The 23,433-nt window shown below is 50.3% G+C and overlaps 1 protein-coding gene across 2 annotated transcripts in view; it reads left to right on the top strand.

Moving 5' to 3' along the window:
• The window catches only part of LOC119383854 (uncharacterized), a 773,402-nt gene that overhangs the window by 288,058 nt on the left and 461,911 nt on the right, over positions 1-23,433 (top strand). For both annotated transcript variants that reach the window (XM_049412685.1, XM_037652128.2), the window contains exon 5: positions 22,574-22,821. In XM_049412685.1, coding sequence (XP_049268642.1) covers positions 22,574-22,821 — 248 coding nt within the window. The remainder of the gene's footprint in view (positions 1-22,573; positions 22,822-23,433) is intronic.

The raw sequence follows: 23,433 nt of genomic DNA, 5'->3' as shown, positions 1-23,433 counted from the left end.
TAACGATCCCCGGTGGAGCCTGGTAATGTCTATGAGCGATCTGTGGCTCGCTCTCTTTTCCGATCTCTTCGTAGTAAAAGAGACTATGGAAACTGAAAGCTGTTGCAGCATTTCCTGAGACATTACGTGCAGACCAGGTTTCGGAGAAGAGCGAGACGAATGTTTAGTTATGTGTTCGCATGTTACGAGTGGAGGCAGTCTCGAATTCGGAAAGCACTCGGTGGCCTCGTGACGTGGCCGGCCTAATCGTTTTCAAATGCTATCAGGTGACCGCTAGATCCAGTGACGTCACTGGCGAGCTTCTGCCATGTTGTGAGCGCTGGTGTTTCGTCCGCTGTGTTGAGCGTGGCTAGTGCTTGTTTCATCAATCATCCAACAACGTCGCTTGTCTAGCGCGGCGATGGACGAAAGAGCTGGGAGGAGCGTAAAAATCCGTCAGAAAAGCTCGATTCACTGGTGAATCTCGTCGGTGGCTTATATTCTGTTCTTTTCGTCCAACTGAGGCGACGTTTCCGTGAGGCTTGTAGCAGCCGCAGTATTAGAGGTGCTGAAACGTTCTCGCTTCGATCATATTTGTAAGGTAGCAGGTTGAGAAGAGACCAAGGAAGCAGTAAAATCACAACATTTGCGCTCTGTAACCGTGTTTATGTGTAACATGCCACTGACGTGATGTACGCTTTACTGACTCTTGTTTAGATTGGGCAACGCTGCGCCCTCAAGGCATACCATTCCCATGCGCGCACGTCCGATCGCCGAAGCATTTATCTGTCCACTACGCAATACGATCCCGGCAGTAGAGTGCTTTAGTTAGTCTGTAGACTTCCTAACGTTTGCGACTACTTATGTTACCAGAGCTGTGGACTGCTGCAGCAGCCGCGGAGCCGTTAGCGACATCTTCTGGCGTTTTGTCCAACTAGAATATTTTTTTTCTTTTTTTACCGTCGCGTTGCTCTCTTGTCGCAAAAAAAAAGCAAAGATAATACTGTGAGTTGCTAAATATCTCGCGGCTAATTCTTTCCGTAGAGTCAGTGATCGGGTAAGTCGCTGTAGTGTTATTTTGTAGGTCTCTGGTTAGGCTATCCATAATCAGGTGTCGCCACCAGCGTTGTCCGTCTCGTACACGCCTCCGGTAACCCGACCAGAACTCGTGATGTACGTTTGTTGGGGTCGAACTTCGTACGTTCGCCGAATACCTTCATATTGTTACCCGCCCCGCGGCCGGCGTGCCCGCGCCAACACGGAAGCGGTGGTCCCGGATGGTGGAACGACGACTGTCTGCTTGTCACAAAGGACGCGAAGACCCACGTCTCCCGAGGGGGTCAATTATGGTGCCTTACAGGAGACCGTGGCCTAGCCGGGCTACAGGGACGGAAGGTACATTTGCGCCTTCGCTGTGACAGCCAGAAGCAGCGGCGACGGCGGCAATTATGCACGGGCCTATTGTATTGACGACCCGTCAACGCCTGAGGCCGAACATTCTGGAAACCGGGGTGAAATGGAGCTGAGCGGCGGGCGAGAGGCGGCATTCCTGCGAGGAGGTGGCGAGGAGGAATCCGGGCCTGGTGTTCTCAGCGGCAGCCGACCGGGAGACAAGGAGAGAGTTACTCCTGCTTTCCGATTGGACTGTAGGAGTGTTTGAATGGGGAGACAGGGAATAAAAGCAGGGGTGCAGTGACAGGAGGGGGGAGAAGAGAAACGAATAAACGTCTCTATCCAGATGATGTCGGAGCGGTCGTTTCCTCAAGGTGCCAGCAGATGAAAAGTTCTCGTCTTCGGCTTCCTTGGCGGCAGCAGCAAATGTCGCGCAACCAGCGAGGCGAGTGGAACAAACAAAGAAGAACTTAACTGGCGCAGTCGAGCAGGATCTGCATGGCTGAACTGAGGAGGACAGCGGGGAGCGACATCGGCCGAGACTGACGACAACCACCTCAACTGACTACCGCGCTGCGGGATCAACGAAGCAAGGCTAGTCCACCGGATTCCGAGGAGGAAGAGCGCACCGCAAGGCTACTGCAGGCGGGTACCTCTTGATTTTCTGTCGGGCGCAGGCGATGACAAAGCATTACAACTTGCGAGACAGAGAAAGGGACAACTCGGAAATGAACGGGGACGGGGCAGGAAACTTGCAGGCGTTGGGAGTCGCCGACAGCGGCACGGGGGGTCATGGTAGTGGCACGTCAGATACGGCGTCGGAACAGCAGCTAGCGCTGCTACAGCTTCAATTGAAAATTGCCGAGGCTAAGGAAAAGCCGGAGATCATTGAGGCGATCGAGGCAATCGGGGCAGACGACGAGGAATGTTTAGAGGAACAGGAAAGGAAGCGCAGAAAAGAAATAGAGAAAGAGGAATGGAAGCGCAGGCAGGAAAAACTCGAAGAAAATAGGAGGAAGATGCAGGCATTAGACGAAGAGCTAGAAAGGTTGCACCGTGAGCTTGATGTACTGAAAAAAAGAGGCCTGACATCTGTAGATGTAGCGCACAAACGGTGCGATGTAGCGGCGGTGCCGTTTGAGGCCAAAGATAAGGCTAGTGCTGGTGAAGGCATAGCTGAGGCCCTAACCCGTTCCGAGGAAAGAGAGCTCGCGGCCAAGTCAGGGTGTGAGGATTCCGTGGTGATGGTTTCCACCAGAAAGGAACCTCACAGCCCTGTAGACGATGTCAGGGAAGGCGCGCCAGCTAAGGAGGGAGTCGGGAGTTTAGAGGCTTTTCAGGTATCTCGCGAAGAGGAGTGCACAGGAGAGCTCATAGATGTAAGTCCTGCCGTTCTGAATGCCGAAAGTGACAGAGATTCCACTCTCAGAATCCAAAAGCCACAAGGGCTAACGGAGGATCTGAGTGGAGAGGACAATGCAGTTACGAACAGCTCACTGGTATGCGAGCCGCCTTGTATAGGAGTAAGTAGCGGCATTGTCCTAGAGAGCGTTGAGCTGTCCGCCAGTCTAGCGACTGAAATAGAGGATGAATTGCAAGGTAGTCATCAACGTTGTGCGCGCGAGACAGGCGAAGCTTGTGACGATGTCGATGTGTGCCGGAGGCGGACTAAAGGCTCCCAAGTCGGCACCAAGAAGCGTGCAAAAGGGAGAAAGCGTCCGAAGGACAAAGCGGCAAAGGTCGCGACGCGTTTGAGAAAAGGCTTCAAACGTCGGAGCGAAATCGCGAGAAAAGTGCCGTTGTCATCTCTGACGGGTATCTATCGCATGCGTCCGAGCAGCCGGAAAGATAAGAAAAGCGCAGCGCATCCTACGCGGAAGCGGCCGAATGTTGAATTGATAGGCAATCATCGAGACAGTACGCGCGTGACAGCTGACGAGCATGTCGATGCTGATGAGCATCGGAGGTGGACGGAAGGCTCCAAATTTTGCACCAAGAAGCGGGCAAAAAGGAGAAAGCGTCCGAAAAACAGAAATGCGGCCAAGATCGCGACGCGTTTGGAAAAGTGCTGCAGACGTCGGCGCGAAATTGCAAGAAGGGTGCGATTCTCATCGTTGACAGGTGTCTACCGCATGCGTCCGAGTCGCCGAAAGAAAAAGAAAAGAGCAGCGTATTGTGCGCGGAAGGGGTCGGAGGGCAAAAGACCTCCCTGTTGTTTGTTTCGCGGAGCGTTGGCTCAGGTGCGAGTTCGCAAGGTCGGTGACCTTCGCGAGGAAGGAGGAGGCGACAAAGGAGGGTCTGCCTCGAGGAACGTAGTGGGGTTCGACGAAGGAATGGTTAACTTTCATGTGTGTCTTACACCCCGCTTGACTAGAAAAGCGTTCTGGGCGCGACCACCGCGAGTGCGTCTGAAAAGTTGTTGAGGACAACTCTTAGCTTTTCATGGAAGGTCGACTCAGGATTTGTGGAAAAGGAATTTTTTTGTTTGTTGATTTTAGTTAAGAGTTAGTTTTCCTTGTTATTTCCGCGAGTGTTGATAGTTTGAGGAACTAGTATGAAACTTTGTTTTCGTTAGTGCCGTATTTTTTTTTTTTTGTTAACCGATATGTGCTGTGCACTTAACCATCGGAAGGTTAGTGACACGCATTAGAGCGAGTCGAGGGTTTAAGAGATGAGCGCCTGGAATAGGGCTACGGCAGCTGACTGTGAAAAGTTTGTGGCGTTTCCGTTGCGTGTCATGCGTAGACGCAGGGGAACGTTAAGTCAGGGTGTCCCACGTGTCGGATAGCGGAAACATAGGAGTTAAGCTGGTAGCTTGCGGGAAAAATAGGCAGCGCTAGGACTTTGTGCGAGTTTCGGCTGAGCCACGCGAAAGTTGGTTTTGTTTGTTTGTTCTTTTCGCGTGTGTTCTGTGTGTGAGCGAATGAGGAAAGGTTATCGCGAGAATCGCTCGGTTGTTTGTAAGGATTGCAACCGTAAGAGTAGAGCTAAGTTAGTCGTACATCCGCGGAGTGGAAGCTCGCAGTGGCACTAGTACGTGCAATTACGGATGTTTAAGAATTCGGTTCCTGATGTTCGTGCAACGTGACAGATTGCTCACGGGAACACGTCAAGCTTTAGCGGCGCAATATTGTGGGCAGCGAGATGGGGTCAAGCGGAAGCTTAACTATCGACGACTGAGTCGTGGCCCTTTTGTGACGAAAGCCTCAAACCGATTCTTGTTTTCCTTGTTCGGCGGGAGCGTTATATTCTTGTTTGGCAGTTAAGTAGACTCACTGTGTGTGCGTCAATCGTGTGGCCTGGGTGTCTAAACGCTAATGCCGACGCAATGTCGCGGTTGGTGACTCCTAACGATGATGCATAAAAGGGACAGCGAGTTAAGGGGGGGTACATGCTTTGTCAGCGCGTGCGCTGGGCAGAGTCAATGGGGTACGAGTGACAGTGGTGCCTCACGTGTCGAGTCAGTGAACATGTGTGAATATACGGTTGTGTGTGTGTGTCGCATGTCATAGATACAGTGCAACACAGTTGGAGGGGAGGTGTTGGGGTCGAACTTCGTACGTTCGCCGAATACCTTCATATTGTTACCCGCCCCGCGGCCGGCGTGCCCGCGCCAACACGGAAGCGGTGGTCCCGGATGGTGGAACGACGACTGTCTGCTGGTCACAAAGGACGCGAAGACCCACGTCTCCCGAGGGGGTCAATTATGGTGCCTTACAGGAGACCGTGGCCTAGCCGGGCTACAGGGACGGAAGGTACATTTGCGCCTTCGCTGTGACAGCCAGAAGCAGCGGCGACGGCGGCAATTATGCGCGGGCCTATTGTATTGACGACCCGTCAACGCCTGAGGCCGAACATTCTGGAAACCGGGGTGAAATGGAGCTGAGCGGCGGGCGAGAGGCGGCATTCCTGCGAGGAGGTGGCGAGGAGGAATCCGGGCCTGGTGTTCTCAGCGGCAGCCGACCGGGAGACAAGGAGAGAGTTACTCCTGCTTTCCGATTGGACTGTAGGAGTGTTTGAATGGGGAGACAGGGAATAAAAGCAGGGGTGCAGTGACAGGAGGGGGGAGAAGAGAAACGAATAAACGTCTCTATCCAGATGATGTCGGAGCGGTCGTTTCCTCAAGGTGCCAGCAGATGAAAAGTTCTCGTCTTCGGCTTCCTTGGCGGCAGCAGCAAATGTCGCGCAACCAGCGAGGCGAGTGGAACAAACAAAGAACTTAACTTACGTTGTTTACAAAAAAGCCCCGCACGATGACATCATCGCTGTTTGTTTCTATTTCCGATTTGGCACTTTCACAAACTTCAAAACTCCATTAAAATTCTTTTTTAGGCTGTAGTTGTGGCTGATATTGCACAGATGTCACCTATGTAGACCCACTAGTGTGGCGCAACAGTCAAGTTGTGTCCGAATTTTTGTGTCACCACTCTGTTAAATTTGAACTAAGCTTTCTTTTTTTTAATGCGCATTTCGTTTGGAGCATTGCCAAAAAGATTAACAGCAAATAATAGACTGCGTAATTGGCGAGAGCCTCGCTCATAAGGCCGGTGGAGCGCTGCGGTCGTGTCGCTTGTGGCGACACCTCGCGTCGCGTACAGTGTTCGGTGCACTATTAACACCGGCTTTTTATGCGGGTACATGGGTTGTTTATAGCAAAATAACAGTGTAGAATGGCGATTTAGAATAAGAGGAGTCTTTGAAGGGACTTTATCCTCTAATGAAGAACATTGTCTCGACGTCCTTTTAGGGGGCCTTTGTGAAATGCTACAGAATGCGCTGGCTGTGATCGGTACTCTTAGCGCCGTCGTGTGAGTAGGGGTGGGTGCGATCGCGAATGTTCGCCTCATCGTTTGTTGGGCATTCGCCCACATTTTTGTTATGCGTATATAGATATATATTTTCTGTTGTGCATATTACATATATTTTATACAAAAATGTTTATTGTAATTTAATATATGTATATTTCTATGCACTAATATAATATATACGCCTAATATAAACGCCGGTCTCCGGTGCACCGAGTTGCCCTGGCATTGCACTGCCCGTCACGGTCAGCTCGGCACTTCCTTCCAGTGTGGTAGGAAGTACACTTTTAAAGTACAAAAACAGTGACATTGGTGATAACGCGGCTTCGGTGCTGTGTCGTTTGTGGCACTTGTAGGACAGAGTGGGCACGTGTGTTTTGGCCCTGCCCTTTTTAAGAGCAGTGTTACGAAAGGACGTTCCTGGAAGCGGTGCCTTTGTGAAGAAACGCCACCATTCCGTGAGCGATCGGCTTTACTGCACCGGTAACTTGTTACGTTTTTGATGGAAAGGTAGAGGAAACGCCGTTCCTTCTGTAAACGATCCCCGGGGTGAGCCTGGATGTCTATGAGCGATCTGTGGCTCGCTCTCTTTTCCGATCTCTTCGTAGTAAAAGACACTATGGAAACTGAAAGCTGTTGCAGCATTTCCTGAGACATTACGTGCAGACCAGGTTTCGGAGAAGAGCGAGACGAATGTTTAGTTATGTGTTCGCATGTTACGAGTGGAGGCAGTCTCGAATTCGAAAAGCACTCGGTGGCCTCGTGACGTGGCCGGCCTAATCGTTTTCAAATGCTATCAGGTGACCGCTAGATCCAGTGACGTCACTGGCGAGCTTCTGCCATGTTGTGAGCGCTGCTGTTTCGTCCGCTGTGTTGAGCGTGGCTAGTGCTTGTTTCATCAATCATCCAACAACGTCGCTTGTCTAGCGCGGCGATGGACGAAAGAGCTGGGAGGAGCGTAAAAATCCGTCAGAAAAGCTCGATTCACTTGGTGAATCTCGTCGGTGGCTCATATTCTGTTCTTTTCGTCCAACTGAGGCGACGTTTTCCGTGAGGCTTGTAGCAGCCGCAGTATTAGAGGTGCTGAAACGTTCTCGCTTCGATCATATTTGTAAGGTAGCAGGTTGAGAAGAGACCAAGGAAGCAGTAAAATCACAACATTTGCGCTCTGTAACCGTGTTTATGTGTAACATGCCACTGACGTGATGTACGCTTTACTGACTCTTGTTTAGATTGGGCAACGCTGCGCCCTCAAGGCATACCATTCCCATGCGCGCACGTCCGATCGCCGAAGCATTTATCTGTCCACTACGCAATACGATCCCGGCAGTAGAGTGCTTTAGTTAGTCTGTAGACTTCCTAACGTTTGCGACTACTTATGTTACCAGAGCTGTGGACTGCTGCAGCAGCCGCGGAGCCGTTAGCGACATCTTCTGGCGTTTTGTCCAACTAGAATATTTTTTTTCTTTTTTTACCGTCGCGTTGCTCTCTTGTCGCAAAAAAAAAAGCAAAGATAATACTGTGAGTTGCTAAATATCTCGCGGCTAATTCTTTCCGTAGAGTCAGTGATCGGGTAAGTCGCTGTAGTGTTATTTTGTAGGTCTCTGGTTAGGCTATCCATAATCAGGTGTCGCCACCAGCGTTGTCCGTCTCGTACACGCCTCCGGTAACCCGACCAGAACTCGTGATGTACGTTGTTTACAAAAAAGCCCCGCACGATGACATCATCGCTGTTTGTTTCTATTTCCGATTTGGCACTTTCACAAACTTCAAAACTCCATTAAAATTCTTTTTTAGGCTGTAGTTGTGGCTGATATTGCACAGATGTCACCTATGTAGACCCACTAGTGTGGCGCAACAGTCAAGTTGTGTCCGAATTTTTGTGTCACCACTCTGTTAAATTTGAACTAAGCTTTCTTTTTTTTAATGCGCATTTCGTTTGGAGCATTGCCAAAAAGATTAACAGCAAATAATAGACTGCGTAATTGGCGAGAGCCTCGCTCATAAGGCCGGTGGAGCGCTGCGGTCGTGTCGCTTGTGGCGACACCTCGCGTCGCGTACAGTGTTCGGTGCACTATTAACACCGGCTTTTTATGCGGGTACATGGGTTGTTTATAGCAAAATAACAGTGTAGAATGGCGATTTAGAATAAGAGGAGTCTTTGAAGGGACTTTATCCTCTAATGAAGAACATTGTCTCGACGTCCTTTTAGGGGGCCTTTGTGAAATGCTACAGAATGCGCTGGCTGTGATCGGTACTCTTAGCGCCGTCGTGTGAGTAGGGGTGGGTGCGATCGCGAATGTTCGCCTCATCGTTTGTTGGGCATTCGCCCACATTTTTGTTATGCGTATATAGATATATATTTTCTGTTGTGCATATTACATATATTTTATACAAAAATGTTTATTGTAATTTAATATATGTATATTTCTATGCACTAATATAATATATACGCCTAATATAAACGCCGGTCTCCGGTGCACCGAGTTGCCCTGGCATTGCACTGCCCGTCACGGTCAGCTCGGCACTTCCTTCCAGTGTGGTAGGAAGTACACTTTTAAAGTACAAAAACAGTGACATTGGTGATAACGCGGCTTCGGTGCTGTGTCGTTTGTGGCACTTGTAGGACAGAGTGGGCACGTGTGTTTTGGCCCTGCCCTTTTTAAGAGCAGTGTTACGAAAGGACGTTCCTGGAAGCGGTGCCTTTGTGAAGAAACGCCACCATTCCGTGAGCGATCGGCTTTACTGCACCGGTAACTTGTTACGTTTTTGATGGAAAGGTAGAGGAAACGCCGTTCCTTCTGTAAACGATCCCCGGGGTGAGCCTGGATGTCTATGAGCGATCTGTGGCTCGCTCTCTTTTCCGATCTCTTCGTAGTAAAAGACACTATGGAAACTGAAAGCTGTTGCAGCATTTCCTGAGACATTACGTGCAGACCAGGTTTCGGAGAAGAGCGAGACGAATGTTTAGTTATGTGTTCGCATGTTACGAGTGGAGGCAGTCTCGAATTCGAAAAGCACTCGGTGGCCTCGTGACGTGGCCGGCCTAATCGTTTTCAAATGCTATCAGGTGACCGCTAGATCCAGTGACGTCACTGGCGAGCTTCTGCCATGTTGTGAGCGCTGCTGTTTCGTCCGCTGTGTTGAGCGTGGCTAGTGCTTGTTTCATCAATCATCCAACAACGTCGCTTGTCTAGCGCGGCGATGGACGAAAGAGCTGGGAGGAGCGTAAAAATCCGTCAGAAAAGCTCGATTCACTTGGTGAATCTCGTCGGTGGCTCATATTCTGTTCTTTTCGTCCAACTGAGGCGACGTTTTCCGTGAGGCTTGTAGCAGCCGCAGTATTAGAGGTGCTGAAACGTTCTCGCTTCGATCATATTTGTAAGGTAGCAGGTTGAGAAGAGACCAAGGAAGCAGTAAAATCACAACATTTGCGCTCTGTAACCGTGTTTATGTGTAACATGCCACTGACGTGATGTACGCTTTACTGACTCTTGTTTAGATTGGGCAACGCTGCGCCCTCAAGGCATACCATTCCCATGCGCGCACGTCCGATCGCCGAAGCATTTATCTGTCCACTACGCAATACGATCCCGGCAGTAGAGTGCTTTAGTTAGTCTGTAGACTTCCTAACGTTTGCGACTACTTATGTTACCAGAGCTGTGGACTGCTGCAGCAGCCGCGGAGCCGTTAGCGACATCTTCTGGCGTTTTGTCCAACTAGAATATTTTTTTTCTTTTTTTACCGTCGCGTTGCTCTCTTGTCGCAAAAAAAAAAAGCAAAGATAATACTGTGAGTTGCTAAATATCTCGCGGCTAATTCTTTCCGTAGAGTCAGTGATCGGGTAAGTCGCTGTAGTGTTATTTTGTAGGTCTCTGGTTAGGCTATCCATAATCAGGTGTCGCCACCAGCGTTGTCCGTCTCGTACACGCCTCCGGTAACCCGACCAGAACTCGTGATGTACGTTGTTTCGAACTTCGTACGTTCGCCGAATACCTTCATATTGTTACCCGCCCCGCGGCCGGCGTGCCCGCGCCAACACGGAAGCGGTGGTCCCGGATGGTGGAACGACGACTGTCTGCTTGTCACAAAGGACGCGAAGACCCACGTCTCCCGAGGGGGTCAATTATGGTGCCTTACAGGAGACCGTGGCCTAGCCGGGCTACAGGGACGGAAGGTACATTTGCGCCTTCGCTGTGACAGCCAGAAGCAGCGGCGACGGCGGCAATTATGCACGGGCCTATTGTATTGACGACCCGTCAACGCCTGAGGCCGAACATTCTGGAAACCGGGGTGAAATGGAGCTGAGCGGCGGGCGAGAGGCGGCATTCCTGCGAGGAGGTGGCGAGGAGGAATCCGGGCCTGGTGTTCTCAGCGGCAGCCGACCGGGAGACAAGGAGAGAGTTACTCCTGCTTTCCGATTGGACTGTAGGAGTGTTTGAATGGGGAGACAGGGAATAAAAGCAGGGGTGCAGTGACAGGAGGGGGGAGAAGAGAAACGAATAAACGTCTCTATCCAGATGATGTCGGAGCGGTCGTTTCCTCAAGGTGCCAGCAGATGAAAAGTTCTCGTCTTCGGCTTCCTTGGCGGCAGCAGCAAATGTCGCGCAACCAGCGAGGCGAGTGGAACAAACAAAGAAGAACTTAACTGGCGCAGTCGAGCAGGATCTGCATGGCTGAACTGAGGAGGACAGCGGGGAGCGACATCGGCCGAGACTGACGACAACCACCTCAACTGACTACCGCGCTGCGGGATCAACGAAGCAAGGCTAGTCCACCGGATTCCGAGGAGGAAGAGCGCACCGCAAGGCTACTGCAGGCGGGTACCTCTTGATTTCTGTCGGGCGCAGGCGATGACAAAGCATTACAACTTGCGAGACAGAGAAAGGGACAACTCGGAAATGAACGGGGACGGGGCAGGAAACTTGCAGGCGTTGGGAGTCGCCGACAGCGGCACGGGGGGTCATGGTAGTGGCACGTCAGATACGGCGTCGGAACAGCAGCTAGCGCTGCTACAGCTTCAATTGAAAATTGCCGAGGCTAAGGAAAAGCCGGAGATCATTGAGGCGATCGAGGCAATCGGGGCAGACGACGAGGAATGTTTAGAGGAACAGGAAAGGAAGCGCAGAAAAGAAATAGAGAAAGAGGAATGGAAGCGCAGGCAGGAAAAACTCGAAGAAAATAGGAGGAAGATGCAGGCATTAGACGAAGAGCTAGAAAGGTTGCACCGTGAGCTTGATGTACTGAAAAAAAGAGGCCTGACATCTGTAGATGTAGCGCACAAACGGTGCGATGTAGCGGCGGTGCCGTTTGAGGCCAAAGATAAGGCTAGTGCTGGTGAAGGCATAGCTGAGGCCCTAACCCGTTCCGAGGAAAGAGAGCTCGCGGCCAAGTCAGGGTGTGAGGATTCCGTGGTGATGGTTTCCACCAGAAAGGAACCTCACAGCCCTGTAGACGATGTCAGGGAAGGCGCGCCAGCTAAGGAGGGAGTCGGGAGTTTAGAGGCTTTTCAGGTATCTCGCGAAGAGGAGTGCACAGGAGCTCATAGATGTAAGTCCTGCCTTCTGAATGCCGAAAGTGACAGAGATTCCACTCTCAGAATCCAAAAGCCACAAGGCTAACGGAGGATCTGAGTGGAGAGGACAATGCAGTTACGAACAGCTCACTGGTATGCGAGCCGCCTGTATAGGAGTAAGTAGCGGCATTGTCCTAGAGAGCGTTGAGCTGTCCGCCATCTAGCGACTGAAATAGAGGATGAATTGCAAGGTAGTCATCAACGTTGTGCGCGCGAGACAGGCGAAGCTTGTGACGATGTCGATGTGTGCCGGAGGCGGACTAAAGGCTCCCAAGTCGGCACCAAGACGTGCAAAAGGGAGAAAGCGTCCGAAGGACAAAGCGGCAAAGGTCCCGACGCGTTTGAGAAAAGGCTTCAAACGTCGGGCGAAATCGCGAGAAAAGTGCCGTTGTCATCTCTGACGGGTATCTATCGCATGCGTCCGAGCAGCCGGAAAGATAAGAAAAGCGCAGCGCATCCTACGCGGAAGCGGCCGAATGTTGAATTGATAGGCAATCATCGAGACAGTACGCGCGTGACAGCTGACGAGCATGTCGATGCTGATGAGCATCGGAGGTGGACGGAAGGCTCCAAATTTTGCACCAAGAAGCGGGCAAAAAGGAGAAAGCGTCCGAAAAACAGAAATGCGGCCAAGATCGCGACGCGTTTGGAAAAGTGCTGCAGACGTCGGCGCGAAATTGCAAGAAGGGTGCGATTCTCATCGTTGACAGGTGTCTACCGCATGCGTCCGAGTCGCCGAAAGAAAAAGAAAAGAGCAGCGTATTGTGCGCGGAAGGGGTCGGAGGGCAAAAGACCTCCCTGTTGTTTGTTTCGCGGAGCGTTGGCTCAGGTGCGAGTTCGCAAGGTCGGTGACCTTCGCGAGGAAGGAGGAGGCGACAAAGGAGGGTCTGCCTCGAGGAACGTAGTGGGGTTCGACGAAGGAATGGTTAACTTTCATGTGTGTCTTACACCCCGCTTGACTAGAAAAGCGTTCTGGGCGCGACCACCGCGAGTGCGTCTGAAAAGTTGTTGAGGACAACTCTTAGCTTTTCATGGAAGGTCGACTCAGGATTTGTGGAAAAGGAATTTTTTTTGTTTGTTGATTTTAGTTAAGAATTAGTTTTCCTTGTTATTTCCGCGACTGTTGATAGTTTGAGGAACTAGTATGAAACTTTGTTTTCGTTAGTGCCGTATTTTTTTTTTTTTGTTAACCGATATGTGCTGTGCACTTAACTATCGGAAGGTTAGTGACACGCATTAGAGCGAGTCGAGGGCTTAAGAGATGAGCGCCTGGAATAGGGCTACGGCAGCTGACTGTGAAAAGTTTGTGGCGTTTCCGTTGCGTGTCATGCGTAGACGCAGGGGAACGTTAAGTCAGGGTGTCCCACGTGTCGGATAGCGGAAACATAGGAGTTAAGCTGGTAGCTTGCGGGAAAAATAGGCAGCGCTAGACTTTGTGCGAGTTTCGGCTGAGCCACGCGAAAGTTGGTTTTGTTTGTTTGTTCTTTTCGCGTGTGTTCTGTGTGTGAGCGAATGAGGAAAGGTTATCGCGAGAATCGCTCGGTTGTTTGTAAGGATTGCAACCGTAAGAGTAGAGCTAAGTTAGTCGTACATCCGCGGAGTGGAAGCTCGCAGTGGCACTAGTACGTGCAATTACGGATGTTTAAGAATTCGGTTCCTGATGTTCGTGCAACGTGACAGATTGCTCACGGGAACACGTCAAGCTTTAGCGGCGCAATATTGTGGGCAGCGAGATGGGGTCAAGCGGAAGCTTAACTATCGACGACTGAGTCGTGGCCCTTTTGTGACGAAAGCCTCAAACCGATTCTTGTTTTCCTTGTTCGGCGGGAGCGTTATATTCTTGTTTGGCAGTTAAGTAGACTCACTGTGTGTGCGTCAATCGTGTGGCCTGGGTGTCTAAACGCTAATGCCGACGCAATGTCGCGGTTGGTGACTCCTAACGATGATGCATAAAAAGGGACAGCGAGTTAAGGGGGGGTACATGCTTTGTCAGCGCGTGCGCTGGGCAGAGTCAATGGGGTACGAGTGACAGTGGTGCCTCACGTGTCGAGTCAGTGAACATGGTGAAATACGGTTGTGTGTGTGTGTCGCATGTCATAGATACAGTGCAACACAGTGGAGGGGAGGTTTGGGGTCGAACTTCGTACGTTCGCCGAATACCTTCATATTGTTACCCGCCCCGCGGCCGGCGTGCCCGCGCCAACCGGAAGCGGTTGGTCCCGGATGGTGGAACGACGACTGTCTGCTGGTCACAAAGGACGCGAAGACCCACGTCTCCCGAGGGGGTCAATTATGGTGCCTTACAGGACCGTGGCCTAGCGGCTACAGGGACGGAAGGTACATTTGCGCCTCGCTGTGACAGCCAGAAGCAGCGGCGACGGCGGCAATTGCGCGGCCTATTGTATTGACGACCCGTCAACGCCTGAGGCCGCAACCCCGAAGCATGTATCTGTCCACTACGCAATACGATCCCGGCAGTAGAGTGCTTTAGTTAGTCTGTAGACTTCCTAACGTTTGCGACTACTTATGTTACCAGAGCTGTGGACTGCTGCAGCAGCCGCGGAGCCGTTAGCGACATCTTCTGGCGTTTTGTCCAACTAGAATATTTTTTTTTCTTTTTTTACCGTCGCGTTGCTCTCTTGTCGCAAAAAAAAAAGCAAAGATAATACTGTGAGTTGCTAAATATCTCGCGGCTAATTCTTTCCGTAGAGTCAGTGATCGGGTAAGTCGCTGTAGTGTTATTTTGTAGGTCTCTGGTTAGGCTATCCATAATCAGGTGTCGCCACCAGCGTTGTCCGTCTCGTACACGCCTCCGGTAACCCGACCAGAACTCGTGATGTACGTTGTTTACAAAAAAGCCCCGCACGATGACATCATCGCTGTTTGTTTCTATTTCCGATTTGGCACTTTCACAAACTTCAAAACTCCATTAAATTCTTTTTTAGGCTGTAGTTGTGGCTGATATTGCACAGATGTCACCTATGTAGACCCACTAGTGTGGCGCAACAGTCAAGTTGTGTCCGAATTTTTGTGTCACCACTCTGTTAAATTTGAACTAAGCTTTCTTTTTTTTAATGCGCATTTCGTTTGGAGCATTGCCAAAAAGATTAACAGCAAATAATAGACTGCGTAATTGGCGAGAGCCTCGCTCATAAGGCCGGTGGAGCGCTGCGGTCGTGTCGCTTGTGGCGACACCTCGCGTCGCGTACAGTGTTCGGTGCACTATTAACACCGGCTTTTTATGCGGGTACATGGGTTGTTTATAGCAAAATAACAGTGTAGAATGGCGATTTAGAATAAGAGGAGTCTTTGAAGGGACTTTATCCTCTAATGAAGAACATTGTCTCGACGTCCTTTTAGGGGGCCTTTGTGAAATGCTACAGAATGCGCTGGCTGTGATCGGTACTCTTAGCGCCGTCGTGTGAGTAGGGGTGGGTGCGATCGCGAATGTTCGCCTCATCGTTTGTTGGGCATTCGCCCACATTTTTGTTATGCGTATATAGATATATATTTTCTGTTGTGCATATTACATATATTTTATACAAAAATGTTTATTGTAATTTAATATATGTATATTTCTATGCACTAATATAATATATACGCCTAATATAAACGCCGGTCTCCGGTGCACCGAGTTGCCCTGGCATTGCACTGCCCGTCACGGTCAGCTCGGCACTTCCTTCCAGTGTGGTAGGAAGTACACTTTTAAAGTACAAAAACAGTGACATTGGTGATAACGCGGCTTCGGTGCTGTGTCGTTTGTGGCACTTGTAGGACAGAGTGGGCACGTGTGTTTTGGCCCTGCCCTTTTTAAGAGCAGTGTTACGAAAGGACGTTCCTGGAAGCGGTGCCTTTGTGAAGAAACGCCACCATTCCGTGAGCGATCGGCTTTACTGCACCGGTAACTTGTTACGTTTTTGATGGAAAGGTAGAGGAAACGCCGTTCCTTCTGTAAACGATCCCCGGGGTGAGCCTGGATGTCTATGAGCGATCTGTGGCTCGCTCTCTTTTCCGATCTCTTCGTAGTAAAAGACACTATGGAAACTGAAAGCTGTTGCAGCATTTCCTGAGACATTACGTGCAGACCAGGTTTCGGAGAAGAGCGAGACGAATGTTTAGTTATGTGTTCGCATGTTACGAGTGGAGGCAGTCTCGAATTCGAAAAGCACTCGGTGGCCTCGTGACGTGGCCGGCCTAATCGTTTTCAAATGCTATCAGGTGACCGCTAGATCCAGTGACGTCACTGGCGAGCTTCTGCCATGTTGTGAGCGCTGCTGTTTCGTCCGCTGTGTTGAGCGTGGCTAGTGCTTGTTTCATCAATCATCCAACAACGTCGCTTGTCTAGCGCGGCGATGGACGAAAGAGCTGGGAGGAGCGTAAAAATCCGTCAGAAAAGCTCGATTCACTTGGTGAATCTCGTCGGTGGCTCATATTCTGTTCTTTTCGTCCAACTGAGGCGACGTTTTCCGTGAGGCTTGTAGCAGCCGCAGTATTAGAGGTGCTGAAACGTTCTCGCTTCGATCATATTTGTAAGGTAGCAGGTTGAGAAGAGACCAAGGAAGCAGTAAAATCACAACATTTGCGCTCTGTAACCGTGTTTATGTGTAACATGCCACTGACGTGATGTACGCTTTACTGACTCTTGTTTAGATTGGGCAACGCTGCGCCCTCAAGGCATACCATTCCCATGCGCGCACGTCCGATCGCCGAAGCATTTATCTGTCCACTACGCAATACGATCCCGGCAGTAGAGTGCTTTAGTTAGTCTGTAGACTTCCTAACGTTTGCGACTACTTATGTTACCAGAGCTGTGGACTGCTGCAGCAGCCGCGGAGCCGTTAGCGACATCTTCTGGCGTTTTGTCCAACTAGAATATTTTTTTTCTTTTTTTACCGTCGCGTTGCTCTCTTGTCGCAAAAAAAAAAAGCAAAGATAATACTGTGAGTTGCTAAATATCTCGCGGCTAATTCTTTCCGTAGAGTCAGTGATCGGGTAAGTCGCTGTAGTGTTATTTTGTAGGTCTCTGGTTAGGCTATCCATAATCAGGTGTCGCCACCAGCGTTGTCCGTCTCGTACACGCCTCCGGTAACCCGACCAGAACTCGTGATGTACGTTGTTTACAAAAAAGCCCCGCACGATGACATCATCGCTGTTTGTTTCTATTTCCGATTTGGCACTTTCACAAACTTCAAAACTCCATTAAAATTCTTTTTTAGGCTGTAGTTGTGGCTGATATTGCACAGATGTCACCTATGTAGACCCACTAGTGTGGCGCAACAGTCAAGTTGTGTCCGAATTTTTGTGTCACCACTCTGTTAAATTTGAACTAAGCTTTCTTTTTTTTAATGCGCATTTCGTTTGGAGCATTGCCAAAAAGATTAACAGCAAATAATAGACTGCGTAATTGGCGAGAGCCTCGCTCATAAGGCCGGTGGAGCGCTGCGGTCGTGTCGCTTGTGGCGACACCTCGCGTCGCGTACAGTGTTCGGTGCACTATTAACACCGGCTTTTTATGCGGGTACATGGGTTGTTTATAGCAAAATAACAGTGTAGAATGGCGATTTAGAATAAGAGGAGTCTTTGAAGGGACTTTATCCTCTAATGAAGAACATTGTCTCGACGTCCTTTTAGGGGGCCTTTGTGAAATGCTACAGAATGCGCTGGCTGTGATCGGTACTCTTAGCGCCGTCGTGTGAGTAGGGGTGGGTGCGATCGCGAATGTTCGCCTCATCGTTTGTTGGGCATTCGCCCACATTTTTGTTATGCGTATATAGATATATATTTTCTGTTGTGCATATTACATATATTTTATACAAAAATGTTTATTGTAATTTAATATATGTATATTTCTATGCACTAATATAATATATACGCCTAATATAAACGCCGGTCTCCGGTGCACCGAGTTGCCCTGGCATTGCACTGCCCGTCACGGTCAGCTCGGCACTTCCTTCCAGTGTGGTAGGAAGTACACTTTTAAAGTACAAAAACAGTGACATTGGTGATAACGCGGCTTCGGTGCTGTGTCGTTTGTGGCACTTGTAGGACAGAGTGGGCACGTGTGTTTTGGCCCTGCCCTTTTTAAGAGCAGTGTTACGAAAGGACGTTCCTGGAAGCGGTGCCTTTGTGAAGAAACGCCACCATTCCGTGAGCGATCGGCTTTACTGCACCGGTAACTTGTTACGTTTTTGATGGAAAGGTAGAGGAAACGCCGTTCCTTCTGTAAACGATCCCCGGGGTGAGCCTGGATGTCTATGAGCGATCTGTGGCTCGCTCTCTTTTCCGATCTCTTCGTAGTGAAAGAGACTATGGAAACTGAAAGCTGTGGCAGCATTTCCCGAGACATTACGTGGAGACCAGGTTTCGGAGAAACGAGTCGCTGCGGTGGCGCCTCGAAAGAGGATGGTCATCCCGTAGGGCGCCGCTGTTCGGGCTATGTTGCTGGGAAGAACCAAAACCGGAAACTGTCCCAAGCCGGCATATGGTGTCCTTTTCTCCTTACTGAGAAGAGGAGCAAAATATGCGGTTTTTGCCGGTGTTCTTTTGTTTTTTGCGAGTGAGCGAGAATGAGCTGTTGGAAAACGGGACCTGAAGAGTTCACTGGGCGCAACCCAAGCGGACGAGCTTGGCTTGAGAAACGTACCTTCTACCTCCTTGGCATTGCCACTGTGAACTTGGATGATCAAGGGACTGTCGAACATTTACCTATGCATCTTTAACCCACGCCATTGAAGAAACGGAGGCACGTACGCAGCACATTATGCAAAGTGGATGGATGGGAAACCGCATGAGACACAAAGAACTCATTTTCACCTCGTTGTCGGCAGTTGCTAAATCCTAAGGTTTAAGGTACCGCGGATCCTAGCCACTTCAATTCGAGGCCTGGCGGCCATCAACAGCAAGACAAAGCTGGCTGCTTCGATCAAGGTGGCCAACGGAGATGTCACCTCGTCCGTTCCCGAAGGTTTCTTGTCGTTCGGGCACCAAACCCTCCTAGCAGAGTCACAGGATTAGCCAGATAATGCCCGCTCCGCGCGCAGCCTTGGCTGTCTCTCCCACACAGAATTTGCGTAAATGTTGTGTACAGTGGCACTTACTCATTTTCGTGACGTCAGGCAGCTCACGAGCGTTTTACGTAGTTGACTTTCCCATAAAGGCGTCCGTTTCTGTCCTTGCAAACTATAACTTCCTGGGAAATTTCGTCAGGGACTCTGACGTCGCTTCTCAGCCAAACGGAATGTTTTGCATTTTAACGACGAACCTTTATGTCGCAATATGTGTAGTATTTACATCAGCCGAGAAAAAGTACTATTAACGGTTCGAGCGGAAATTACCCAGCACGGCTGTCATTCATTGGTCAAGGGCAGGAGCGCAGCGGTATTGTCGGCGGAGCGGACATTTTTTGTTGAATTTGTACCGAGCACTGCTCCTCGGGAACTCTTCATTGGCTCACTGGTTCAAAGCATGCATACCGCATGTTCTGCCAGACTTTTTTTTTCTTTTATCCAGATATTTTCATAGTTAACAGCTGAAATATTTTCACTTGATACAATCCCTTAGATCGACGCTCTGACAGTTTTCTTCTGAAAGCACAGGTATTCGCTTACAAGCAAACATTTGTAATTCGAGATGAGTTCGGACATTTCCGCGTGTCACTCGCCCAACCAGGTGGCATCTTAAGGTCGAGCGATGGAGCGAATGTACGGTGGGCGTATGGAGCATTTCGCTTATTTTTGTGCATTTATTTCGTGTTTTTTTTTTTTTCACTCGCTTCACCACGCTGTTGTTTCGCGATCAGGCATCGGTAGTTTCTGGTTGTTGCATGGTTGTATTCGCGCCTACACGTTCTTTACCGTGTGTGATGAAATGCGCTACAGTTGAGAAAGGCGCCATCCATCTTGTGGGGATCGCGGATAACAACCCTCGACCTCACCTTCAGCAGCGGTGATAGCAAGCAGTACTGCCGTGAAGTGTGCGCGTGTGCGTGGCGTGCGGTCCGCCAGGGCCAGGGTTAGTGGCACCGGTTGTTCGTGGAAGTGTTATTGGAAGTTGTTTTAAAGTTTTCTTGCCGCCCTAACGTCGTTCAAGTTTTGACTAATAAATGTTTTTGCGTTTCCCCGCCGTCTACGAACGCCTTCTTTTCGGAGTAGACAACGGAACCCCACAACTGGCGCCCAACGTGTAATCGGCGACGTCTACTACCGACAAGAATGGAGGCTGGTTTCAAGAATCTTCTTGAGACGATGGAGCGCCTCGACCTGGTGTCGGCAGCCTTCTGCGCGGCGCGTGGAGACGCCACGTCCGCAGCCTACTTGGCAGCGAGGTGCGTTGCGGTCCCGACTGTGGGCTATGCAGAGGCTGGAGCGGACAAGCACGCTGGTTGCGGTGCTGAGCAGGCTGGAATTGTCGGCAGCAAGGAGAACGATTCGGACGCCAACGTGGACGGGCGGACCGAGCCACTGCGACGGGAGGGAATAGGAGCGCGGAGACGTCGACACCTACCACAGCTGCCTACGCCGACACAGCATGGGATGCCGACTCGAGCGCAGACGGCAGGCAAGGACAAGCCGCTGGTCAGGAACCCGCGACTTCGGTTGTTCAAGGGAGTGCGCTGGCGCAGAACGGGAAGAACATCGACGGCTGGCACACGGCTAAAGTTGAGGGTGCCTCGACAAGCACAGAGGCGAGCGGCGAAAGAGAGGACGTAGGGGCCGCTGTACCCGCCCATGTGCCGGACGGTGGTGAGTTCGTCGATACACGGACCGGTTACTGCACTGGCGAGCCTGAAGAATGCGCAAAATTTTTAGAAAAGGCCATGAAAGGAGGACCGGCGGAAAAAGGCGGCTACAAGGAGTACTTGGACAACCACAAAATGGGTGACGCTGGGAGCCCGGCAGATGGGTTGGAAGGTGAAGCTACGGAAGTGTTGTGGGAAGAGGCTGCGAGCGATGCCCGAGAACCTAGCACCGAAGGCGATGAAGTAGCAGCTGCTACTTCATCGCCCTAGGGCCGCAAACACGTAGTGCTTCTGTCGAAGCAGAGAACGGCACAGGAGAAGGTACAGTGGCTACTGGCGAGAACGACGAGCGCAGCGACGAGAGCGACGACGGCCACTCGCAACTCGACCGCAACTGAGACAACCACGCAAGAAGCCACGAAAACCATGGTCGAGGAACGCAAGACATCCGCCATGAAAGCAAAGGCAGCTGCTGCAAAGGCGGCCAAGGAAAGGCAGCGGTAAAGGCTCCAGCCAAGGCTCTGGGCAATGCACCGGAAAAGGCGGTACCTACGAAGACCCAAACGACGGTGGTGGAAGGCCGAAAAAACGGAAATCAGCGTAGACTATCACCGCGAACTTTCTCTTTTGAGGGGGGAATGTGTGGGGATCGCGGATAACAACCCTCGCCCTCACCTTCAGCAGCGGTGATAGCAAGCAGCGACGAGCGCCACTGTGCATGCGCATTGTGCATCCATGTGCGAAGGGTTTATAAGCCAGCCCAGCGAGCGGCCCGACGGGAGTTGCCGGCGTACTGCCGTGAAGTGTGCGCGTGTGCGTGGCGTGCGGTCCGCCGGGGCCAGGGTTAGCGGCACCGGTGCGGAGTGGTTCGTGGAAGTGTTTTTGGAAGTTGTTTTAGAGTTTTCTTGCCGCCCTAACGTTGTTCAAGTTTTGACTAATAAATGTTTTTGCGTTTTCCCGCCATCTACGAACGCCTTCTTTTCGGAGTAGACAACGGAACCCCACAATCTGTAAGCAAACATGTTAAAGCACAAAGCTGATAAGCGCACATAAAACGAAGACCGAAGATTTAAGAACTTGACAGGACAGCGCTTAATCTTCGGTCCTCATTTTATGTGCGCTTATAAGCTTTGTGCTTTAACATGAATGTTCACCAACTAGCCCATCTCACCGCCTTGCTGTAAGCAAACACGCATTACATAGGCGTGCACATGTGCTGCAATTAGTATCAACAAGTATCAACGTCATGTGGTCACACAGCCTCCGATCGGTTTGATCGGTAACACTCATGGGTGTTTACTGGTTACTTACCAAGCTAGATAGGTCAGTTTGTACGCAATTTCGAGCACCGCCGCCAAGAAAACGAGAGTACCTTTTGCTTTGCTTTCCGACGACACTTGCGTGTGTTAAAGAAGGCCATTCGACAATGCGACTGGCATGTCACGCCTTTTTCTTTTATGAAAATGAAATATAGTCTTGTATTTTCTGGAACTTCATTTGTGTGAGAAAACTGTTCACAGTGTGCTTATTGTGCAGGGCACAAAATTAGCATGTCTATCTTGTGTGTAATATTGAGTATCTCACCAAGAACACTGGCCTTGGAGACTAGAAAAAACACGCCAGTGTGATGGTGGTGAAATTTGTCTGGGCCGATTTAGAAGTGCTAGCGCGTTCCCTTACATTGTTGCATGCTGAAACATCGGTGGAAAGAGGAGAGGAATTCTGCGGCATTCCGTGAAAACTGTTAGGGTTCCTAAAGGCCAGAGAGTTTGAGAACCCCCGAATTAGAGTATTGCATGTGGAGGAGCAGGAAAGAAAGCACAAACCAAAAATGGTAGAACAACTAATTAAACAAATTACTTTCTTTGGCTACAGCAGAAGCTTCCTTTGTCTATTGTTAGTTACAGCGACATTTATAACGTGACTGGTGGCTTGCATGATTTGTTTTGTGAGGTTTGAATAGTACAGGAACCAGAATAAGCCAAATCTCATGTTAAAGCTGACCCATTATATTGCGTCCTACTCATAAAAAGGTGCTGTTGTATTAGAAACTAGGATGCAAAAAGTACAATTTTGTTCACCCAGGGTGAAAAGGTGCGCCTGCCATGGCACATAGAAACCCTGGTCGAAGCTCTCAAGTGCACTACATCACTGCGCTGCCTGGATGTAGACTGCAACCTGACGCTGCGTGAGGTCCGCCTCCTGCTTGAAGCAGCTCGTGACTGTGCATCGCTCAAGGAGTTGCACATTGCCTCGCTGCACCTCACAAACCTGGAACCATTTTGCCAGGCTCTGGAAGAGACGGGCACGGCCCACAAAGTGAAGGTCAGGAGGTGGGTGCATGTCTCTAGTTTTGCACACCTCAGATCTCAAACGAACCTCCACTTCAGAGATACAGCAGGGTGGTCAAAAGTTCGCAGGCCACATTGCCATGTGATTAGCGTCCTGGGAACTTTTGACCACCCCTTTACGTCATCCTCAAATTCGAGTGGAGCACACTGCTGCTTGACTGAAAATGAGTGTGATCAATTTGAAAGGGAACAGCGGATTAGTGTTTAACCCTTTGTGGTCCGTGGTCGGGCACTGCTGCACAGGTTCTTTCGTGGTTGATTCACACGCACATTTTCTCACTAGATTATGCGCCATCTGTAAAAAAGTAAGTAAACTTTTACTTGAGCTTCGGGGCTTTTACTTTCGGACTAGAACGGACGGAACGTGGGAAAGGGTTTCTCACCGCAAAGGGTCAAGCAGTGATTGATCAGGATGTGCAGACTAAAACTCGTGACTACCATGCTCCACCTAGCAGGTGAATGTACAGAAGTGCAGCTGAAGAAAGTAGGTTGCACTGTTCCAGTCCACTTTGCCAATTTTCAAAGAAAAACATTTGGTTCTGCACAAAGCGAGTGCTGCTGTGAATCCACTTTGACTCTCACATTGGGTCACTT

Source organism: Rhipicephalus sanguineus, chromosome 2 (assembly GCF_013339695.2).
Source record: "Rhipicephalus sanguineus isolate Rsan-2018 chromosome 2, BIME_Rsan_1.4, whole genome shotgun sequence".
In the NCBI taxonomy this organism is placed as follows: Eukaryota; Metazoa; Arthropoda; class Arachnida; order Ixodida; family Ixodidae; genus Rhipicephalus; species Rhipicephalus sanguineus.
This window is presented reverse-complemented; position numbering and strand designations above follow the sequence as displayed.